Source organism: Heteronotia binoei, chromosome 3 (genome assembly GCF_032191835.1).
Source record: "Heteronotia binoei isolate CCM8104 ecotype False Entrance Well chromosome 3, APGP_CSIRO_Hbin_v1, whole genome shotgun sequence".
NCBI lineage: Eukaryota > Metazoa > Chordata > Lepidosauria > Squamata > Gekkonidae > Heteronotia > Heteronotia binoei.
In genome coordinates this window covers 57,685,311-57,707,653 of record NC_083225.1, presented here as the reverse complement: position 1 = coordinate 57,707,653, position 22,343 = coordinate 57,685,311, and the positions used below count along the sequence as shown (strand labels likewise).

General features: G+C 41.6%; 1 protein-coding gene across 2 annotated transcripts in view; it reads left to right on the top strand.

Moving 5' to 3' along the window:
* The window catches only part of OCA2 (OCA2 melanosomal transmembrane protein), a 289,009-nt gene that overhangs the window by 182,493 nt on the left and 84,173 nt on the right, over positions 1 to 22,343 (top strand). For both annotated transcript variants that reach the window (XM_060233870.1, XM_060233871.1), the window contains 3 exons: positions 6,557 to 6,684; positions 20,552 to 20,611; positions 21,015 to 21,119. In XM_060233870.1, the coding sequence (XP_060089853.1) occupies positions 6,557 to 6,684; positions 20,552 to 20,611; positions 21,015 to 21,119 (293 nt within the window). The remainder of the gene's footprint in view (positions 1 to 6,556; positions 6,685 to 20,551; positions 20,612 to 21,014; positions 21,120 to 22,343) is intronic.

The following is a 22,343-nucleotide window of genomic DNA, read 5'->3' as shown; positions in this document are numbered from 1 at the left end:
ACTGTGTAAAAAGTCTGCCATTAAAACATCATGATGTGATGTCACCCCAGAGTCAGAAATGACTGGTGCTTTACCTTTTTAAAGAAAGTACTGTAGGCACCAGGCAAGCCTCAAAGGGAGGGCACTCAAAGGCAAAGTATCATGACAAAAAATGCCCTGTCTCTAAGTTGTCACATACCTCATCTCTGAAGGGTAAGGTCACAGAGATCAGGGCTTGAGAGGCAGATCTTAACCTGCAGGTGAGATAGTATAGGACGAGATGGTTCTTCAGGTACCCTGGTCTCAAGCTGATTACAGTCTTAAAGGTAAGAACTAGCACTTTGATTTGTACCTAGAAACAGATGGGTGGCCAGTGCAGATTTTTCATCACAGGAGTGATACAGTCCCTCTAACCAGCCCCTGTCAGAATAATTATTATAAATAATTGCCATTGTGTGTTTGTTCTACATGCATGAAGAGTATAATGTCTGAGAAACTTATTCATCCAGAAGTAGCTTCCAGGGACAGGTCACAGAATCTACCACAGTCTTCAATGGGTAACGAGTTGTAGGGCCGCCAACTGAGTGCTGGCCAGAGATGTTGGGGAGCAGAGATAATGAAAGTAGCTTTGCATCTTTTTGATTTTTTGGTGAACCGTAGGACACTGCCTCATGGTGGTGATGTCATTTCTACATTTGTGCCTTAAGTGGGTTCACTGTAACACTGGGATCCCCCCCACAAAAAAAAATTGGCCAGGGCAGGAAGTCTCCCATTCTAACAGGAGGCCTGGCCACCTTAGAGATGCACAAGGCTCTGAACAGTTATTTTTTCCCCGTCTTCCAAGAGGTCATGAGGTCATGGGGGTGTATATGGTCCCCATCCTTTTGTCTTTATAAGAGGCATGATAACCTTGTTCTGAAAGATCATGACTGGTCCAAGGAGAAATTGGGCGCCCTTTGGGTGGGTGGGAGGGAACTGGAATTTTGATTTATGTATTTTAATAATCAGCTACCTAAGACAGAGCTTGTGCCAGTATTGTGTAGTGAATAATGATTAAGAGTGGTGGAATAGTATTTGGGAGACTCAGGTTCAACTCTTCACTCACACCATGAAATCTTCTGGGTGTTCTTGGACAGGTCATACTCTTGTAGGCTAACCTTGCTCAAAGGGTTGTGGTGAGGGTAAAATGAAGACGAGAACAATGTAAGCCACTTTCCCCACTGGAGAGAAAAGTGAGGTATAAATGATTTAAATAAAAAAATGTAGAAAAGTAGACTTCACAAATCTTGGAACAGGAACAGCTAATTTGTGTGCTAGGAAAGAACTGTTAAGGAGCCTACCATGGCCTGGGCATAGGGTTGGCAGGTCCCCTTGCAGGTTCTTGGGCCGACTCTATGGTTAAACTGGGGTTCAGCCATAGAGTTTGCCCCAAAACCAGAGCACCACAAGCAATGTTCCTGAAAGGGTGATGCTGTCATGTTGAGGATGTTAAGCAGCAACATCCCTGTATTGGGGAGGGTTTCCCCCCCGCCAGCTAGCTGGTCCCCTGCTGGGACATATATGAACATATGAAGCTGCCTTCTACTGAATCAGACCCTCGGTCCATCAAAGTCACTATTGTCTACTCAGAGTGGCAGCGGCTCTCCATGGTCTCAAGCTGAGCTTTTTCACGCTTATTTGCCTGGACCCTATTTTAGTGGAGATGCCAGGGATTGAACCTGGGACCTTCTGCTTACCCAAGCAGATGCTCTACCACTGAGCCACCATGCCTCCCCAATCGACCTGGGGGCTTGTAGAAACACTGCAGCAGTATTTGAATCTTGTTTCAAATCAATTTTGCATAAGTTGCCTTCTGTAAAGTACATTTGATCCCAGTTCAACCTGGAATGAATGTATAGTTTAATTGCTTTAGTAATCCCTTGCCTGATGAAAGAAGAGTCAAGTCAATGGTCGTTACAACTAATTTGGGATTATAAGCTATTTGGAATGAAAATCATGAAATTGAACTATTTAAGAATACATTATCCAATGGAATATTGATTATTTTGGAAGAAACAAGGATTTTGTACCTGTTTTTTGGATTCTTCTGTGTAATTGCTATTGAAAACTTTGAAAATTGGATTCTCTTAAATGATTGGTATTATATGTAAAATTTTTGCATATTTTTATGTACTTTGCAGGTAGTACTTTCTTGTTGTAGAGAGTTATAGTATCAGTTCTTAGTCAATACAGTCACAGTGTTATTTACTTTCTACAAGCTTGGTTGTGATGACTCTCCTCATGTTGGGACCTGGGGGCTGGCAACCCTACTTGGACAACCCCAATCAGATATAAAGTGGTGAGTGGGAAGCATCTAATTTTAAAGGCAAAAGAAATAATATGTGTGTGTATATGAGGAGGAGCTGGGAGATCATTTTGCAGGAACTGTGTAAGGGAACAAGCAAAGAGAAAGTAAATTGAGCAACACCCACATATTTTATTCTTAAAAGTGGATTCTCCCTCTCTGAATAAAGTAGACAAGATGGATTATTTGCTGAGAATGTTTTGCCTCAGTATCCTCTTTGACATTAGAAGCGGGGAGGGCTTGACTTTACTGCAGCCCAACTTTTGCACACAAGGAAGTAGAGGAGAGAGTTGGCTGGAGACTGGGGGCAGGGCATAGAGAGATGGGGAAATTGAGCCTTCTCTCTCTCCCAGGGTCCAATTGCTAGGTCTCAGGGTCCCTGCAGGTGGGCTGTGAAAGGTGGCTCCTGCTGTGGTGAGGTTCATCCACCCATCCCTCCCTAGAGCTCTAGCTTTACGATACTGCCAGTCTGTAAAGTGATCTAGGGCAATTTGATTTAATCATAGTTAGTTTGATATTGTTAGCCGAATGACATTGTTTGATGCTTTTCTCTGCTTTATTCCTTGTGACACCTTTTGGTGGTAACAGCATGGAAACCTTTTGTAACAGCATACATTTATGGAAATTGGCCTGTGTGCCATTTTCTGGTTATGGGGGCCCCCTTACAGGGTCTTGGTGTGAGGGCAGTGTGCAGGCTTGCTCTGGGACTGTCAGTGATTGCCCTCACAAGCAGATGGCAGGAGAGATCACTGAGGGGCACTTGTCCATGTGGGCTCCTGGAACCTGCCATCCCATGGTTCTCTACTCAAGCTGGCTGGCTGGGTGTGACGATGTACATCGACTGGTATGAGCCAGCTGATGTTCTAGATCTGGGGGGCCCATGATGTGCCAATGCTTCTTACAACTGTTACCAATAAAGTTTTATTTTATTCCACAAAATTTTACAAATCTGGTGTGAGTCTTATTTATTTTTCTGGGGGTCTGTTACATGCCGGCAGGACAACTCTCTCTATACCTAAAAGCTGTGGCTGCAATGCATTCTGGAATATTTGTATTGAAATATTTTCATTTGCATTGGTAAAGCTAATGTCCCCAAATGACCACTCTGATATAAGGTTCCTAATAATTTCCTATTTTCCAAGAGTGTCCTGATGGCATGTGAAATAATCTGACCTTGCTGTTAATGTCATCAAGGATGGCAACAAGCAGGGATTTTTTGTAGGAGAAACTCCTTTGCATATTAGACCACACTGGAGCTTACAGTAGGCCCTGTAAGGATTGGAGGATTGGCTACATCAGGGGTGTGTGGCCTAATATGCAAAGGAGTTCCTTCTACAAAAAAAAGCCCTGGCAACAAGCAATAGAAATGGCATGCCTTTTAAATATTCACATCAAAAATTAATTTCAAATTGTAGTGGTTTCTAAGGGTTTGAGATTTAGATTGATTTCTTTTTTCAGCTGTTCAATTTCGATGTAAACCAAAGAAGAGTTGGTATATTAAAGAAGGCAGCCTTTTCTTAATTAGTCATTTTGAAAGACTCCAGCTGTTAGTATAATCTGTTGTTCCATTTTTCTTCTGTATTTTATCCTTTCCTGCTTTCATAGACCAATGTTTGAATATTCCCTTTAGAAATTGTTGATGCTGGCTACAATAATTTTATATCTTATCTTGAGAAATCTGTCAATTTCTTTTTCTTCTGGGTAAGAACACGACAGCTCCTCCCCAACAAAATCATAGCACAGCTGTTATTTTTGTTACATATATATTTCCTTTGAGCCTGCAATAAAATATACAAACTATCTGCACTGGAGATATTTTAAAATTCACAGAAAGGCACAACATAATAAATTTTCATGGAATCCCTCTGCATCTAGTGCTCATTATAAATTGTCACTGAACAAAAGAGATATTTGCACTCTAGTCTCATGAGAAACCATATCAGCAACAGCATACGAAGAAGTAATACAGCAACATAATTTGGGGTGGTGGTGGTCAGGGCATGAATTTGGCTGAAGGGTATCAATATATTGTCATCAATCTGCTACCATCACTGTGAGTGGGTCTATCACTGCAGTTTTGCCTAAAGTGGCCCTAGGTGATAAACAGGTTCTCTAAAGTTTTCTTGTCAGAGTTCTTTGTGGGTGTGGATAGTTCCTGAATAGGATTTTCACTGGTAAGGCTGGTGTTCAAGATAAACATTGCTTGAGAAAAAGTAGTTTGGAATAGATCAAAAATAGGGGTTATGGGGCCAGGGGGGATTAATGTGTACTGATAGTTTAAGTTTATCAGATTTAAGGAGCCCTATACCATTAATTCCCAAATAGTAATTCAACATTTTTTTGGTTTGTAGAGGCCTCTCTTAATATGAGTAGCTGCAGCTTTCTTAGCTTGTGCCTAAACCTAGCTCTGTGATGGGGCTTAATTCCAATCAGGGTGATAGCACAAGTTCAAATAACCTTAACACTAGGGTTGCCAAGTTCCAAGTGTTCCATGGTGGGGGACTTTTGTGCACACACACTGCAATGTCGTCACCCAGAAGTGACATCATCGTGCCAGCAACATCACTTGCAGCCACTCTAGGCATTTCTGGGAAAACTCTATGGTTTCCCCAGACGCTCTAGCCATTCAGAAGGAAAAAAAATCCAAAATGCCTAGAGCGGCTGTGAGCAGCATCGCTGGTGCGATGATGTTACTTCTTGGTTATGTCGTCGTGCTAACGACATCAGGGGAGGTTCCTCCCCGCTGGCCCAATGTGGTGGTGGTCAGAGCATGGATTTGGCTGAAGGCTGGGTGGGGGAATCCCTGCCTGGACCGAGGGCTTGGCAGCCCTACTTAACACTTCGCCTCTGTTGTTTTACCAACCTCAAACAATCCCTAGAGCTAATGTTTACAGTACAGGGATTGGCTTCAGTGTTTTACTCAATGGAACAAATACTAGTTTGGGTGTGAGAAAAAGGCATGCCATCCTACACTGCAATCCTGTAAGTTAGAATCCCCCCGTAGCTACCTGCCTTAGTAGTAAAATTATATTAGAGGGGCCCATTCACAGATTTTTCCACCATTTCATCAGGTTTGACATAGAGAAAGCAGAAAGACAGCACTGTGAATTTGCTGAAGGTAAAGCACTTATAGGGAATGTCTACCCTGAAGGAATCCCTCTTCGCTTCCGCTTAAACTCCACTTACTATAAGGACTGTAGTTTCAGATGGGTAGCCATGTTGGTCTGCAGTAGAAGAGCAAGATCCAAGTCCTGTGGCATCTTAAACACCAACAAGATTTCCAGAGTATAAGGTTTGATGAGAGTCAAAGCTGATGAAAGGCACTTTAACTCCTGGAAGCTTATATCCTGGAGTTCTTTTTGATCTTTAAAGTGCTACTGGATTCAGATCATGCTCAAAATACCTCAGTTTTCTCTCAAATGAAATTAAACCACATTGGACTCCACTGGGAATTCATGCAACACTTGGAATTGGTTTCAAAGCCTTTCAGCATGTCTAAGGACTAATTTTTGGGAATGCAAGATACGAGTCTAAGGCTTTGCGGACAATAAATATGTTACAGACAACATAATATGTGCAAGATATCTCTGCTATCTTTTTTCCCAGCTGGATGCAGACTTGAAATTATTATGTATACTTAGCACTGTTTATTAAAGACAGCTGTCTTGCCACAAAGTTTCCTTCAGGTCTGTTTAACATATATTCTGCACATCTGGAGTTTTTATTTGTGAACCAAACTTCAGGATAAGGATGTTTCCTTTGAGATGTTGAATTTATCCCAAGCTGCTCAGTTTGCCTTCTCTTGCTTCACTAGTTCCAGTGCAAAGATTGATAGTGATGGCGAAATCTGAGCATCTTTGTGGAAGTGCTGCCTAATTGAAGCAGCTCCATGTTCATTTTTGGCTTACATCTGAGAAATTTAGTGTTGGATGAAATACAAAGTTAGAACAAATGTAGGGCTGCTGCTTTTTTCATGTTTTGGTAGCAGATGACAGGCAACATTCAACGAGTGCAGTTTCTTCCTAAAGATGCAGAACTTCTACTTGTTGTAATGTTAGTTACTAAAGCCACTAGAACCTTGTCAGGAAAATACTGCATCAAGCATAGGCTGATATTACTTCTAAGCATGTACTGTGTAGGCAATGAGCAAGTTGTCTATGTTAATAAGATGCAAACAGGTGTAAAAAGTAGACAAGGCTGTACTGATGCTGTTTTTTCCCTCCTTTTGTGCAGGGTGGATTGCTATGTTGGGGGCTATATGGCTTCTTGTATTAGCCAACATCCATGATTTTGAGATGATTTTGAACAGAGTGGAATGGGCAACACTCCTTTTCTTTGCAGCATTGTTTGTTTTAATGGAGGTAAGGAGAATGAAGAAAAAAGCATATTAAAATCTTGCATCCTAAATTTTGGTAATTTAAACTAAGACTCAAAAATAGTTATGTGGATGAGATAGAAGCCTTTGTACACACTCAGTAGTAATAGAATCAAAGGATATTCTGTTGGCATATAGAGTTGCCAACCTTCAGGCGGGGTCTGGAGATCACCCAGAATTACAACTGATCTCCAGACTTCAGAGATCAGTTCCCCTGGAGAAAATGGCTGCTTTGGAAGGTGGACTCTGTGGCATTGTACCCCACTGAGATCCCTCCCATCCTCAAACCCCAACTTCCCAGGCTCCACCCCCAAATCTCCAGAGTTTTCCAACCCAGCATTGGCAGCCCTATTTCAGTCTATCCTGTGCTTAGAGTGGCTGTTTTATTTTGAATGTGGGCATTTCGTCTAGTAACAATTTGCCTCTTATCCAGCCAAGATTTCTCATTCTTTCCGAAAAAGTAAGTTTTCTACCTGATTTGTGCACTGGAAACAGACCCATTTTGCCTCCCCTTTGTTCTAGCCAGTGAGGGAAGTCGCAGCTGTGATTTACAGATATAGAAAGCTCAAAGGAATGCTTTTCCTATTGCCAGGAGCTACTACATCTGAGCTGGTAGAAGGCCTGCAGCTCTGTCTGTGTTTTCTGCTTCTTTGGCTTTAACTGGCTTCTTAAAAGTAAGAAAGTCTAAGGAAAACAGTCTCCTTGTGAATTTCCAAATATTGCAAGAGAGAAGAAGAAAACAAGCAACACAAACAAGCTCCCCCCCCCCCCCAAAAAAAGAAATGTAATAAAAATTGAGCCTCTCCTTTCGTAAAATATAGAGGCAATGTGTCAGTCCTTTTTCCAGGTCTACCTATAAGTCTTAAAGTAGCAGATCTTTATGTTTTCAAACTGGAAAATAATTTTAGATGGCCCATTTGTAGGCCAAAAGGAGTAAAATTGGATAGATTGGCATATAATTAGTCCAGACTTTCAACTGCCTTTGCCTTTAGAAGCTGTGGATATTTGAGAGAATCAGCTTATATCTAAATAAAAGTGGCCCTGGTCTGGATAGCCAAGGCTGGCCTCATCTTGTCAGATCTTGGAAACGAAGGAAGTATTTTGATGAGAGACCACCAAGGAATTCCAGGGTCACTCTGCAGAGGAAGATTACAGAAGTCCACCTTTTTAAGACTCTAAACTCTCTAACCTCTGTTAGTGTTGTGAAGTCACCATAGGTCATCTGCAACTTGATGGCACTTCACACACATAAATAAAAGTGAGTTTTTAGCTGCCTCTACAAGATACACAGGGTTTTGGCCAGTATGGGATGCAAAAAGTTCTTGCGTTAAAGGGAATGTCCACATTACACATTAATTGAATACATGATTCATGCAATTCCCAGGGCTTTCTCCTTTAACTATACAGGGGTAATCATGTTAGTCTGTTGTAGTGAAATAAAACCCATTTAAACTGGAGAAAAAACAAGTAGAGCTCAAAGGGAATGATGCAGAGTGGTTGCAGGGAAAATGAACGCTGAGGAGAAGAGGTGGAACTGAAATGGCAGCCAACTCTTCCCATTTACTTTTTAAAGGGCTCAGTCACTTTTTTTTCTGGGCTGCAGTGTAGAGCTCCTGCACCCATTGAGAGAATGGGAAGGCAGGGACATGGAGGTACAGTCAACACTGACATGACATCATTTCCGGGGAATACTCAGAAGTTATGTCATTCTTTTCTAGGAGTCACCATGAATTCTAAGGTAAAACCATAAAGTTTCTAGCAATTCATGGAAAAAACTAGTATACTTCAAAGTTTCTCCTGGAAGTGACATCACACCTTTGCTCAGTGATGGCAGGAAAGGAGAGTTGGAGGCTGGAGCTTCTGTACTCCCAGCAGATAACTGCCAACTCTGCTGATATAGTGTGTCATATTTCAAAAGAGGGGGAAAGGGAAGGTTCCTTTGCTGTGGGATGTTGCAGTGAAAAAAGGGAAGGAGTGGCAGAGGGAGATGACAGCCGAAATGAGCAACAAAGGAATTCCTACTTGTCCCTGCACCACTTGCTGCTGCTGTGGTGCAGGCATATTTTTGCATCCTGTAATTATTTTCCTTTTTTTTACAAAGCCATGTCTTGTTTCTTGGGGGAGGGGGAGCAGGATTCCATAACCCAGAATGCTCACAAAATCTATAAGATTCAGATTAACCTTTCTGCACAGTGGAACCCTATTCCTTCTAGCTGTATATTGAATATTCTGGAAAAAGAGACAGAAACCCTCTCCAGGTTGGAATTTGGCCACCATTTATAGACTTCATTCTGCAGAACAGGAGCAGAGACATAGATTGACTATATATTTTACCCGGATATATCCCAGTGAGCAATTGCCCTGGAGGGCTACTTGTTCCATAGACTTCACTGTGCACTGCGGTGCAGCTGACAAAGAAAAGCACAGTAGTACTTGCTTTGCTGGACACAAAGCAGCCAATGAAGAAGAGTCCAGAAAAGCCTGGCTTTGTCCTGCCACTCTAGACAGTGTGACCAGTGAGGAGGAGCCAGTTCTTTGGCCCTCCATCTGGTGAGGGAATGTTGAAGCTGAGTGGGGGCTGAGGCTGTTTTGGCCTCTGAGTCCACCTTTAATTGGTAACAATATTGCAGCTCCAACTTTCTGCTAGGCACAATGGGAGGAAGAGTTCTTTAAGTGGCATTTGTATTGTTTGCACCAACAGCTAACTTGGCAATTTAAAAATCTGTATAGGCCTCTCAGATTCCAGGCAAGTCGCAAACCTAGTTTAGAAACAATGATTCTTAGACATTTTTCTCCATTATCTGTTTACTTCTGGGGTATCAGTGCCACAGTGCTTCTTCTGATGCAGAGTTCCAGTTATTAGCACAAGATATCCTGACATTTATTAGCTGTGGCTTGAAGACAGTTTCTCAGTATGGAACATAATGAGATAGTGTTTTAATGTATTGCTTTAAGTTCAGCTTAGCAGTTTTTAGTATGTTGTGATTGCACTGTTGTAAAATTAGATGAAAGCTATTTTGTCTCTTATTGCCCCTTCATTCTGCCTAAAATGATTAGCTTCTTGCAGTGTTCTGAAATTGTTTCTAGGAGAAAATAGTCAACATGGGGGGATGTCTTTGTTGTACTAGACCTTTGTTGTACTGGACCTGACCTCCTCCTTACAAAATAGAATTGAACATAGTGAGACAGAATACAAACTGAAGAATTTATGTATGCATAATCTTCAAAACTGACCTTAGAATACCTGCAAGAAATTTCCCTTGTCTTCTGGATGCCATAACTTTTTTCTTCTGGATGATATAACTATAAAGGGAAATTGTTTAGGCATTTTTATAGAAGATAAAATACAATCTTGTAATTTTTTGACTCTCAGACATGATTTAGCATGCAATAGATAAAAAGCAAAGATTCATATCCTGACTGTAGAAATAGGCTTCTACCAAGAATAAAAGTAGATATACAAGGATGGAATACAAAGCTATATTTACAATAGATATGTAGACTTTTTATTCTTATCAGATTAGAACCGAATAGCTTTTATCCATATAAGACTCTCCACAAATTTCATTGGATGAGTTAGCCCCTTATGATCAATGGATTGTAAAACTGGCTGCTCTGTCCAGCAATGGGATTTGTTTCAGACTTGTGGGGGCAACTTGCCTTGGCTGAGATAACCATACACAGCTGGCAGCTGCAGCAGGATGACAGGGCTGCAGACTTTAGGTTAAGTAATGGAGTTTGGGGCCAGATAGAATCACTCACATTATCAAGCCCTGTCTGGGACAGGAAACAATCTAGGATACAGCTGCAGATGAGACAGAGACTCCTGGTTGGATAAGAAGGTGAAGTGAAGGAGTAAGCCAGGGAGGGGATTGGAAGGGTGGCCTATTTAAGGAGGATCTGTAGCAGATTACAGATTATTCCTACTTAGTGTGTAAGAGTAGAGGGTATGGAGAGGAATAATAATACTGATGATAATCAAGTGGTGCAACCCCTTTTCCAATAAGAGGCCTTGCAGGGAAGACTACTTCAGGGGAGGTTGTACCAGAGCAAGGACAATGCAGCCTTGACCAGGGGAAGCAACCATCACACCCTCCAATGTAGTGAATGAAGCTGGAGTGTGCAGCAGCATTACCTTCTGAGCATCTGGATTGGTGGTTTCGTGCATACTGAAAATCAGTTCCCCTTAGTCAAGCAGATATATATTTTAAACAGCATTTTTGACTATGTGGTTAGGGATGTAGACTGCATGTTTTAAGCAAGATGGGTAGCTGTATAAATCTGTCTGTAGTAGTAGAAAAGAGCAAGAGTCCAAGTATCTTAAAGAATAACAGAATTTTCAGCAAGACATGAGCTTCCATTTGAGCAATGATTCATGAAAGCCTCACATTTTTAGTCTTAAAGGTACTACTGGATTCTTGCTCTTTTCTATTGTTTTAAGCAATGTTTTTAAATGCTTATTTAACTTTTGCTCTTAGCTGTCCTACAGTGCAGTCCTAAACAGAGTTTTAGATAATCTAAGCCTATTGATTGTATAGGATTGCATGGTTCAAAGCTTACTCAAGAAGGTGAGATAATAAACTTAAATGAATTGCATAAATGTCTCCTGTCTTGGGTATTAGGGCATTGTCCCTTGGGAGAAATAGAGTACTTTTCCTAGTGACAGCAGCCCAACTAAACTGGGATAACTGCAGCATGACTGCTACCTCTCTTTAGCCTTCAAAGATTGGTTTGGTCAGAATAGATTCACCTGTCCTAGTGAATGTTATTTACCTAGTTTTATATCTGGCTTAGGAGCCCCGTGGCGCAGAGTGGTAAAGCTGCAGTACTGCAGTCCTAAGCTTTGCTCACGACCTGAGTTAGATCCTGGCAGAAGCTGGGTTCAGATAGCTGGCTCTAGGTCAACTCAGCCTTCCATCCTTCTGAGGTCGGTAAAATGAGTACCCAGCTTTCTGGGGGGAAAGTGTAGATGACTGGGGAAGGCAATGGCGAGCCACCCCGTAAAAAGTCTGCCGTGAAAACGTGAAAGCAACGTCACCCCAGAGTTGGAAAAGACTGGTGTTTGCACAGGGGACTACCTTTACCTTTTAAAAATATCTGGCTTACAACATAGAGGCGTTTTCCCGACTGCAGTCGCCTTTAGGGTTTTTGTGGATGTTGTGCTGGTTCTGATGATCATGTTATTGGTGCAGTCAGTTTGTGTTCTCTCTCTCTCCAGTATGTCACAGAAGTGAGTACACCCTGTCACATTTTGTAAATATTTAAGTATATCTTTTCATGTGACAACACTAAGAAGTGACACTTGGCTACAATGTAAAGTAGTGAGTCTGTAGCTTATATAACAGTGTAAATGTGCTGTCCCCGGCACTGGGGAGTTACAGTTCATTGAGGGAACCATTAATGCCAACATGTACTATAACATACTGAAGCACAGCATGATCCCCTCCCTTCAGAGACTGGGCCGCAGGGCAGTATTCCAACATGATAATGACCCCAAACACACCTCCAAAACAACCACTGTGTTGCTAAAGAAGCTGAGGGTAAAGGTGATGGACTGGCCAAGCATGTCTCCAGACCTAAACCCTATTGAGCATCTGTGGGGCATCCTGAAATGGAAGATGGAGGTGTGCAAGGTCTCTAACATCCACCAGTTACGTGACGTCATCATGGAGGAGTGGAAGTGGACTCCAGTGGCAACCTGTGAAGCTCTGGTGAACTCTATGCCCAAGAGGGTTAAGGCAGTGCTGGAAAATAATGGTGGCCACACAAAATATTGACACTTTGAGCCCCATTTGAACATTATCACTTAGGGGTGTACTCACTTTTGTTGCCAGCAGTTTAGACATTAATGGCTGTGTGTTGCATAATTTTGAGGGGGCAGCACATTTACACTGTTATGCAAGCTGTAGACTCACTACTTTACATTGTAGCCAAGTGTCATTTTTTCAGTGTTGTCACATGAAAAGATATACTTAAATATTTACAAAATGTGGGGGGGTGTACTCACTTCTGTGACATACTGTATAAGTGTGTGTGTAGTTTTTTTCCCCCTGTCACAGACCCACCTGTTCACATTAAGGATTTGATTTTCTAGGTTTTTTGTTTGTTTGCACATGTATTGAAGCATTGAGGCTGCTGAAATGCTGCAATGGGGCTGAGCAAGCCCTGTTAAAATATGTTCCCTTCCCATCACACTACAACTGAGGGCTGTTCCTGGTATATGTGTCTCACCCCTTATTAGTTGCCTCTTTTCCCATGTTTGAGTAGTTTCTCTGATTAGCACCCCCCTCAAAATTCTGTATTTCTTTATCTGACTTGAATCAGGTATACAGCTCTAGTGGTGTATGTAGTGTATTTGACACCCAGAGTAAATCATTTTTCATACATACAAGCACACCTTTCTCTCTACAACCAAATTGTCCAGATCCGGGCTCGTGGACTTACTCTCAATGGGGCTTATGCTTAAGTAAGCATGTGTGGAGAAAGGCGCTTTCAGGATGAGCTTGCCCTGGTCTCCAGCCTGTGTGCCCTTTCTTGGATGAGAGGCTCCATGAAGCCCCCTCCTCACTTTGCTCTACCTAGCTGTTTTTGCATGGAGCAGTGACTGACCTCCCAAGAGAAACTCTGCATTTATGCACACAAACATGCACCCCTCTGGATGGGTCTGTGGCCAAACAAGATTCTTTCATGCTTCCATGAGGGCCAAGGACCTCCAGGCTTTTGATGCAGAATAGTCCCACTGAACACCTTGAAATCTGCTACCGCCAATGCATACATAAGATAGATCGGGCTGCGAAGAAAATAAATAGGCAATGATTGGCTGCTGGTGTCAGGCTTCCCAGTGGGACTGACCATTTGTTTCAGCACAGGTGCCCTCCAGCTCTGAAATGTTTCATTGCTGGTTTGCAAATAAAGATACAGGTAGTCCCCTGTGCAAGCACCAGTCGTTTCTGACTCTGGGGTGACATCACATCACAACGTTTTCATGGAAGACTTTTTTTATGGGGTGGTTTGCCATTGTTTTCCCCAGTCATCTACATTTTACCCCCAGCATGCCTGGTCCTCATTTTACTGACCTTGGAAGGATGGAAGGCTGAGTCACATACACACAAATTGCTGCCCAACCCCTTCCTTTCTCTGCAAGCTTTGGGTGGCAATCCATGAGGCTGGAAAAAAAAATCCAAGCAAGAGGCTATCTTGTGAATTCATTCCTTAATTTAAAAAGAAAAGTACAGGAAAAACTAGTCTAGAAAAGTATGGGAAAAAAACAAGGAAAGGCTGGGACATCACGGGGATGTTAATGAGGTTGTCTGTACACAAAAAACAACAGTAACGCTGGGAAATGAAAATGGAACATTAAGGCAACTTGGAAAATGCCAGACTTTAGAGACAAGTGATATTGGCTATAGTAAAAGAAAACAGAATTAACATTAATTAATTAATGTTAACAGAACAGTAACATTAATGGAAGGCACTCTTCAATGAGCTCTATTGGTTGCCTTTGTTTCTCACAATATGAGCCTGAGAGGCAAGTCACAGAAAGGTGGAAAGCCGTTAAGAGAGGAGAGGCTCTGCATCCATTAACTGAATGTTACTTAGCAGTAGTCCTTATGCAATATGAATCTCTGACATAACTACTTGGGTAGTTCAGAGCAGTTTTCCTTTTAATGTTTTCTAAATGGAAAGCTTTATATTTTTAATTACCAGAAAACTGTTTCCTTTGATATGTCTTGTCATTACTCTCTTATTTATCAAACAGGGGTATGTAGCACCCTGCAGTCTTTAATGAAGAACATCTGATGGACTCCCTCCTAATTAGGACTCCCTCATTTAGTACCCCCTTTCAATGACTCTGCCTCTTCAGCTCCTTTGTGGTGCACAGAAACCCTATTGAACTGATATAAAGAGGGAGAGGTTGAGACATGCAGAGAGGAACATTTATGGGCAGGTAGGAGTAGTGCTTAATCCCTCTGGTACCAGCCTGCCAACAGGGCCAGCCCTAGAGTGTCTGGCACCCTAGGCAAGGTTAACTCCCCCCCCCCCCACTGTTAACAGCACCAAGTCACATGGGGGGCACCCAATTTTGTGCCTCCAGAAGGCTGGTGCCCCTGGCAATCACCTAGTTTGCCTAGTGGCAGGGCCGGCCCTGCCTTCCAATTCTCCATTCCAGTTCATCTTTTCTTACTTTCACTTCTTTCCAACTGTGAAGCCTAGTTAAGGGGAAAGATTGAAATGGCATGATGGTTGCTTGCAGGTGAGAATCAGCGGTTTAATTTTCCCACCTGCATTTTATCCTTTAATTTGCCCCTCTTCAGTTCTTGCCTTGACAGTAGAAGATGAACACTATGCTAATATCCATATTCCCTTCATAACTAGAAATATGTAAAAAGTAAAATAAAAACTGGTTTGAGATCTGATCATATGTCATTTTAAAAAATTGAATCTGATTCTTATGAATGGATTTAGAGCTAGTAGTAGTAACAATAAATGCATTTCTAGGTGCAGAATTTATCCCATTATACTAAAATACTCAGGAATTGTAGCACTCCCATCCAAGCTATCCTTCCTCTCAAATTTCAGGCAGGCAGAAAGCATCCATTGTTCAGTGAGTTCAATCAGGCAAGAATTGGCAGGATACATTTCCCTTTCTTTGCTGGGATCCTCAACTATAGAGTTTTTTTTTCAATTTTTTTTTTTTTACAAAACTTCAGCATTTATTTGGATGAGGAGGACTGAATACTGCCTTTATGTCCCACTACTTTCTTTCATTCAGCTTTTTTCTTCAAGCCCAGCTATTCTCCTTTACTAGAACTTGTCCAGGTAGGGTTGCCAATCCCTAGTTGGGGGCAGAGGATCCTCTGGTTTGGAGGCCCTCACCAGGGATGTAGTTAGGATTTTTTGGGTTGGGGGGCACTCAATTTTTTTTAAAAAAGGCCTCCTGACCAAAAAAGATGGGCTAGCAGGCAAGCAAAGGAGGGTCCACTAGGAAGGGCAGCTAACTGGCCGGAAGACACCCAGAGCACCTGAAAGGAGCATGGCCTGCGACTCATAGGGGCAACTTGGAGAGGTTTCTCAATGGTTGTGGCATGGTGGGGTGGGCATCCTTGGGGCAGTCGTGCCACTTCCCTGCCCATCAGTAGCAGTAGAAAAGAGCATGAGTCCAGTAACACCTTAAAGTATGAGAAGATTTGGCTCCACCCCCCATAGTCTCCTGGCTCCTTCCCCAAAGTCCCCAGATATTTCCTGGGAAGCCTCTGGCCAGGAGAAAAATATTTCTCATTTCAGAGTGAATGCCGTGGTGAACTTTGGCTCCCCTAACTGCAAACACTTCAGTTTTGTTTTAAAATTGACACCCCCAGCTTGGATAAGAAGGGCTGCCACTAGGATTGCCAAATCCAATTCAAGAAATATCTGGGGACTTTGGGGGTGGAGCCAGGAGACATTGGGGCAGAGCCAGGAGCAAGGGTGTGACAAGCATAATTGACCTCCAAGGGAGTTCCGGCCATCACATTTAAAGGGACAGCACACCTTTTAAAATACCTTCCTTCCATAGGAAATAATGAAGAGTAGGGGCACCTTCTTTTGGGGCTCATAGAATTGGACCCCCTGGTCCAATTGTTTTGAAACGTGGGGGGTATTTTGGGGAGAGGCACTGGATGCTATACTGAAAATTTGGTGCATCTACCTCAAAACACACCCAAGCCCCCGATACCTGCGGATCAATTTCCCATTATTCCCTAAGGGAATCATTCTCCACAGGGAATAATTGCCCGGTAGACATTTCCCTCCCCCCTCTCTGCTGCTTTCTGATGACCCTAAAGTGTGTGTGTGTGTGGGGGGGGAGGGCCTCCAAACCTGGGGATTGGCAACCCTCTCTCACACACAAACTTACTAGGTCTGGTTCTTCCACAATGACATCTGAAAAGAACAGGGGCTACACTGCTCTCTCCTTCTCTCTCTCTCTCTCTCTCTCTCTCTCTCTCACACACACACACACACACACACACACAGTTGCTCTGAAACGAAAGCAAAACAAACCTAGGGACTGTGTTGCCCATAAAGTACTTCCTGCTCAACTTTAAAGGCACAGAGACACACACACACATTTTGAAAGGGACCTGTTTGCAGGTTTCTAAGCCTGCCCAAGATCTAGAGCTGCATGCTGGCTGTAGGGGTGGGGCTTCCCTCGCCAGCCAGCTGGCTGGGGGCTGGAGGAAGCCTGTAAAACCACGGGATCCCCTGCTGGGACCTGGGGATTGGGAAGCCTAGCTGCCAGTCTTTCACCTACCTTTCTAGTTCATATGCAGGCCCAGATAGAACAGCTAAAGCTATAATCCTTGTATAGGATTAAAAAGAGCATAACTAAGACAATGAGCCAGTATAATGATTGGTAGAAACTGGAAAGCTGAACTCAGAAACAGGAGTTGGCAAGATCCTGTTGTATGTCCTTCCATTGCCTAGGAAAATAAAGCCAGACGTTGAGACACCAGAACAATAATTCAGATCAGAAGATTTCAGAGCACTCCTGAATGTCAGAAATCACTCCCCCCAGCCCCCAGTTTAGGGTACATACAATATTTATTAATGAATTTTACTTGGGCCAAACTTTAATTAGTAAATTTTTATCTAGAAATCTCTACTTGTAAGGTCTCATTTCTATCCTAAGATTTATATGGGATTAAGATGTGAAATTGGTACATGTCTGTGAAACATTCTAATTAGTGAGTGCCTTGTACCACAGAATTCATTTGCCCTTATCTTTCAAAACAGCATTCCTTTACACAGGCACTAAAATACTGAACACCCATATCACTTATTTCTGGCTAGGAATTAGCTCTACTACAACAGGAGCACATCAAGTAGCAGTTTTAGTAGGAAATTGCCAGTGCTAATATACTTGTAATATTTGCAAACCAGTAAACTGTTTTGTTGTTATTAGAAATTTTCCTTTTAATAATGTCAGTGGGTTGATTACAACACTTCCTTTGGTGCTTTGTGGCAGAAAGTAGAAGAAATATAGATCAAACGGAGTGAGAATATAATTTGAAGAAATCAGACAGTAATGGAGCCTCTGTGAGGTAGCTTCAAATGAAATATAGTCATCAGAGTTAGGCCACCAAGATTCCTGGAGTGACAGCATGAAATAACATCTTCGGATTGACTCTGCCCATTTTTGTAGTAATTCTTGCATGTCAGCATGTTTGCCAAGTTCAATTTCCATCTGGAAAATTGAACATTCAACCTCTTGTCTCTGTAGGGATTTTATTACCAGCTGAGCCACACAAATACCTTCCAGTTGAGTTGTATTTCTCAGGTTGTGTTGCATAGGCTTGACTGATTGTGGCTTCCAGTTGTGATGGTGTTCTTAAAGTTATGCGTTGTTGAGTATTCACTATCCTGATTTAATGGGGGAAACTGAGAAAAAAGCTTCAACAGGTTAGAGCTGTTGGGAATTAAGGTTATGTTTGAGTTTACTGTTCTGTCAGAAGCATATTCCCTCTGTCTTTTATATCACTGCTGGTATGATGTTTGCTTTTTTGCTTTCTGTGCTCTTTCAGTTACCCACTGGAGCAGTTAATAGATACAAAATGATAGTTGGGTTTGGACCATCTACCAAAAAATATAATATTTGAGAATATATAAGGATACACTGTGTGGGTCTTCATTGTAGGTGGCAAGCTGGTCCATTGGCGTTCCACTGATATTTTTAGCAAAGAACACACAAAGTATCAATGAGAAATTTACATTTCAAAAATGTTGGTGAATGTGTGCCTTGGAATTGGGCTACCTGCCTATCCTTGAATGTTTGGAGGCAAACATTAGTGGCTCTAGGTTGCCACATAAAATACGAAGTAAATGACTGTGGACAGTTCAGTGCAGGAAAAGATCCATGCTAATTCTCACCGAAAGTCTTGGGTAGAGAACCAGTTATTGACTACATGTGACTACCACATTTAAACATTAGCAGTTTATATTTACAGAGATTAAAAGGCCAGTTTTAACTATGTAACAGGAATTGTCTGAGCTTCTGAAGTGTTACAGAATGATCAAATATATTCTGCTTCAGGTGGAAAAAAAGGCTAAGTATGATAAACCTGGGAATCAGTGCAGCTTGAAAGTTGCTTCTGGAGTAAGGAAAATTCACATAAGGCCTTGAAGACAAAAGATGTTATATGTGTTCTGTGAGAAGAACTGAATACTACTTCAGGAGAGGTAGCCAGATTTTTGACTGTCAAACATTAGTTTACCTTATAAAATGGAAATTTTGAGTTAAGGTTATTTAATAGCCTCAATTTAATTTTAAAATTTAATTTAATAGCCTTGATTTAATGTTGAGCTAAGGCTATTAAACCTTTTAAATAGGCTGTTCTGCATTCCTATTTTCTTCACTTGTAAGTTCTTGTTTCTTTATTCTGCACCTGTTTTGTTCCCTTGATTTGATTTGATATTATACCACTATTTCACTGGTTTAAGTCCAGCATAGTTCCCTATAGATTTAAAATGTAGGTTTTTATACTGGACATAAATTGGTGTTTCCCCTGATTAAGTTTCAAGCTGTGACTTGGAAAAATATATTTAGTCCTAGAAAAGACTTGATTTTTAGACTTTAGAATGCTGCCCTAAATGGGAATAAAATACTTGCATTATTACATTTTTTTATAAAATGTGGTTTCTAGTGTAGCAGTTGCCAACCAATGTATTTACTACTGTAATTTCTGGTCTAATGAACTTTCCTGGTGATTCAAAATTCTTGATGTTGTCCTCTGTGAGGTTTTCTTTCCTTCTGTGAACTGTGATAGCCAAGATTATTCCATAAGTGGTTGTAAATTTCTTTCTGCTTTATGGCAAATCATTAACCTGATTTTATAATTTCTAATTTATGCTCAAAACCAAATACCAATTTCACACTAGACCTTTAATCCTGGTTTTAGCTCTCTCCCCAAACTGACATTCTACACCAGAATGAGAGAAACCAACTCTATGACTGTACGATTCTAAGTTTTCAGTGCAGAATGTCAGTTTGGGACAGCACTAAACTAGTATTAAAAGTCCAGTGCGAAATCAGTCAGAGTTAATGGCTTTGTTCAATGTCACTTGTGAACTGCATGTTTTGTTTAGACTCTTACCATTCTGAAATGTAACCAGATTTTATAGCCCTTTAACCTACTGGATGTACATTTTGAGGCAGAACCCTCTGCCCTGAGCCTCTCTGAAGATGTTATTAAAAACTGGACATGGATGGGCGCATTTCAGACCTGAATTGAACCTTCATCACTCAAGTGGTTTTCCCTGAGAGATTCCCTGTCAGGGGGGCAAAATATGCAATTTGACCCCGTTCAGGGATGAAAACTTGAGTTCTTTGCTGCTCTGTTTGAGAAGAGGAACTCTGGCAGCCATCAGAACTCTGGAGCTCAATTCTTTGTCAGATCAATATCTTCCTTTCCTAGAGGCTCCTACTGCAGAGTCTGATGCAGATGCATAAACTTGTACCATCAACTATTTTTATTTTTCAAGAAGGAAGGATGGACAGACCTTTTTTTGTATGTCTTTGACTCTAGCTAAAGATCTGATTTAGTAGTACTCTGTGGCTCCTGAACTGCAGGGTTTTTTTTTTTTAAGCTAATGATTGCTATCTTTGGATGATAATGGAAACAAGCCCCTCCATAAGGAAATGTGGATATGAGAGGGTTATTCTCACATGATATGTGCAAATTTATGTCTTTCAGTGAACCAGTTTATCTTGATAAGTAATAGTGTGTGTGTGTGGTGGTGGTGGTGGTGGGGAGATACTGAAGAACATTTTTAGGAGACTAATTTTAGGGGACTTATTTTAACTAAACTTTTTTTTTTAGGCTTTGGCGCACCTTCACTTAATAGAATATATAGGAGAACAGACTGCTTCGTTAATAAAGGTATGTTTTTAATAATGAAATCTCATCACAGGCATAAGTTGCCAGGTCTGGGATGGAAAATACTAGGAGATAATAATGGCTGATAAGTGTGTTATATAATTATAACACTCATGTATTAAGGATTCATATAACAACATTTCTAACAGGTTTGTTTCTTATTTAAATATTTCAGCTGAGAGACAGTTATTGTGCTGCTTTTACTTTTTATACATTATATTATTTTTGCTTTTTATTCATTTGGATTTTCAATTGGTATTTGAAACACTGGGGTTAGCTTATATGGAGAATCCACACAGTTTTCATCCCAGCAAATAAAACTAGCAATCAACATGATAATTTTACTTGGGAAAAAAGACAGCTTCCAGGACAGAGAGGACTCTTATTTATTTGTTTTTAATGCTAGGTGGTACCTGAGGAACAACGCTTGACAGTTGCTATTATTTTAGTACTCTGGGTCTCTGCTCTAGCATCATCTCTAATTGACAATATTCCATTCACTGCTACAATGGTAAGTTGCTGTGCTGTTGTTTCCTTTTGTTATGGATAAAAAAAATGTGACCCCACAGTATTTTCACAGTCCTAGCTACCAAAAATTCCCTCTTCCAGACCTCCTACAGTTGCTTTGCCATCAAGAAGGCTCTTTCTTCTCCGTGGAAGGAACAGGAAGGTAGCTGTGGTGGTCTGAAGTGGAAGAGCTGCAATAGAAGTCCCAGAAGCACCTTCGACATAAGAACATAAGAGAATCCATGTTGGATCAGGCCAGTGGCCCATCCAGTCCAACACTCTGTGTCACACGGTGGCCAAAAAACCCAGGTGCCATCAGGAGGTCCATCAGTGAGGTCAGGACACTCGAAGCCCTCCCATTGTTGCACCCCCAAGGACCAAGAATACAGAGCATCACTGCCCCAGACAGAGAGTTCCAACAGTATGCTGTGGCTAATAGCCACTGATGGACTTCAGCACCTTAGAGACCAACATGTTTTTCAGAATATAAGCTTCTAAGAGTTTGATGAAGGGAGATTTGAATCTTGAAACCTTATACCCCAAAATTATTGTTGATCTCTAAGATGCTACTGGACTCAAATCTAGCTCTTTAGAAGGCACAGTTATCATTAGTGCTATGCGGGGGGGGGGGGGGGGGGGGGTTGTAGCAGGAACTCTTTGCTGAGCTCGATTCAGGTTTTTTTTTTTTTTTGTGGCAGGAACTCCTTTGCCACATACCCCGAGGTAGCCAATCCTCCTGGAGCTTACAGTAGGCCCTGTACTAAGAGCCCTGTAAGTTTTTGGAGGGTTGACTACATCAGGGATATGTGGCCTAATATGCAAAGGAGTTTCTGCTAGAAAAAAAGCCCTGACTGGATCCATTTAATCCAAGGCTGATGATCCAGAAATTAAGATTTAAGTGAGCTCTAACTGAACACAGTAAGTCTGTCATAAACCGCCCTGAGGATAGTGCTGATGTCTGAGGATAAAATGGTGGAGTAATAGGGAACTTAAGCAGAGCTCTGAAAGAAAACAACGAAAAATAAGGCCATGGAGAGTTACTCTTTTGTTCCAAGGAGACATTCCAGTGTTCCAAAAGGAAGATGATGAGGAGGAAGAGTTTGGGTTTATACCCTGCCCTTCACTCAGTCTCAGAGTGGTTTACAATCTCCTTTTCCTTCCCCTCTCCACAACAGATATCCTGTGAGGTAGTTGGGGCTCAGAGAGCTCTGGAGAAAACTGCTTTTGA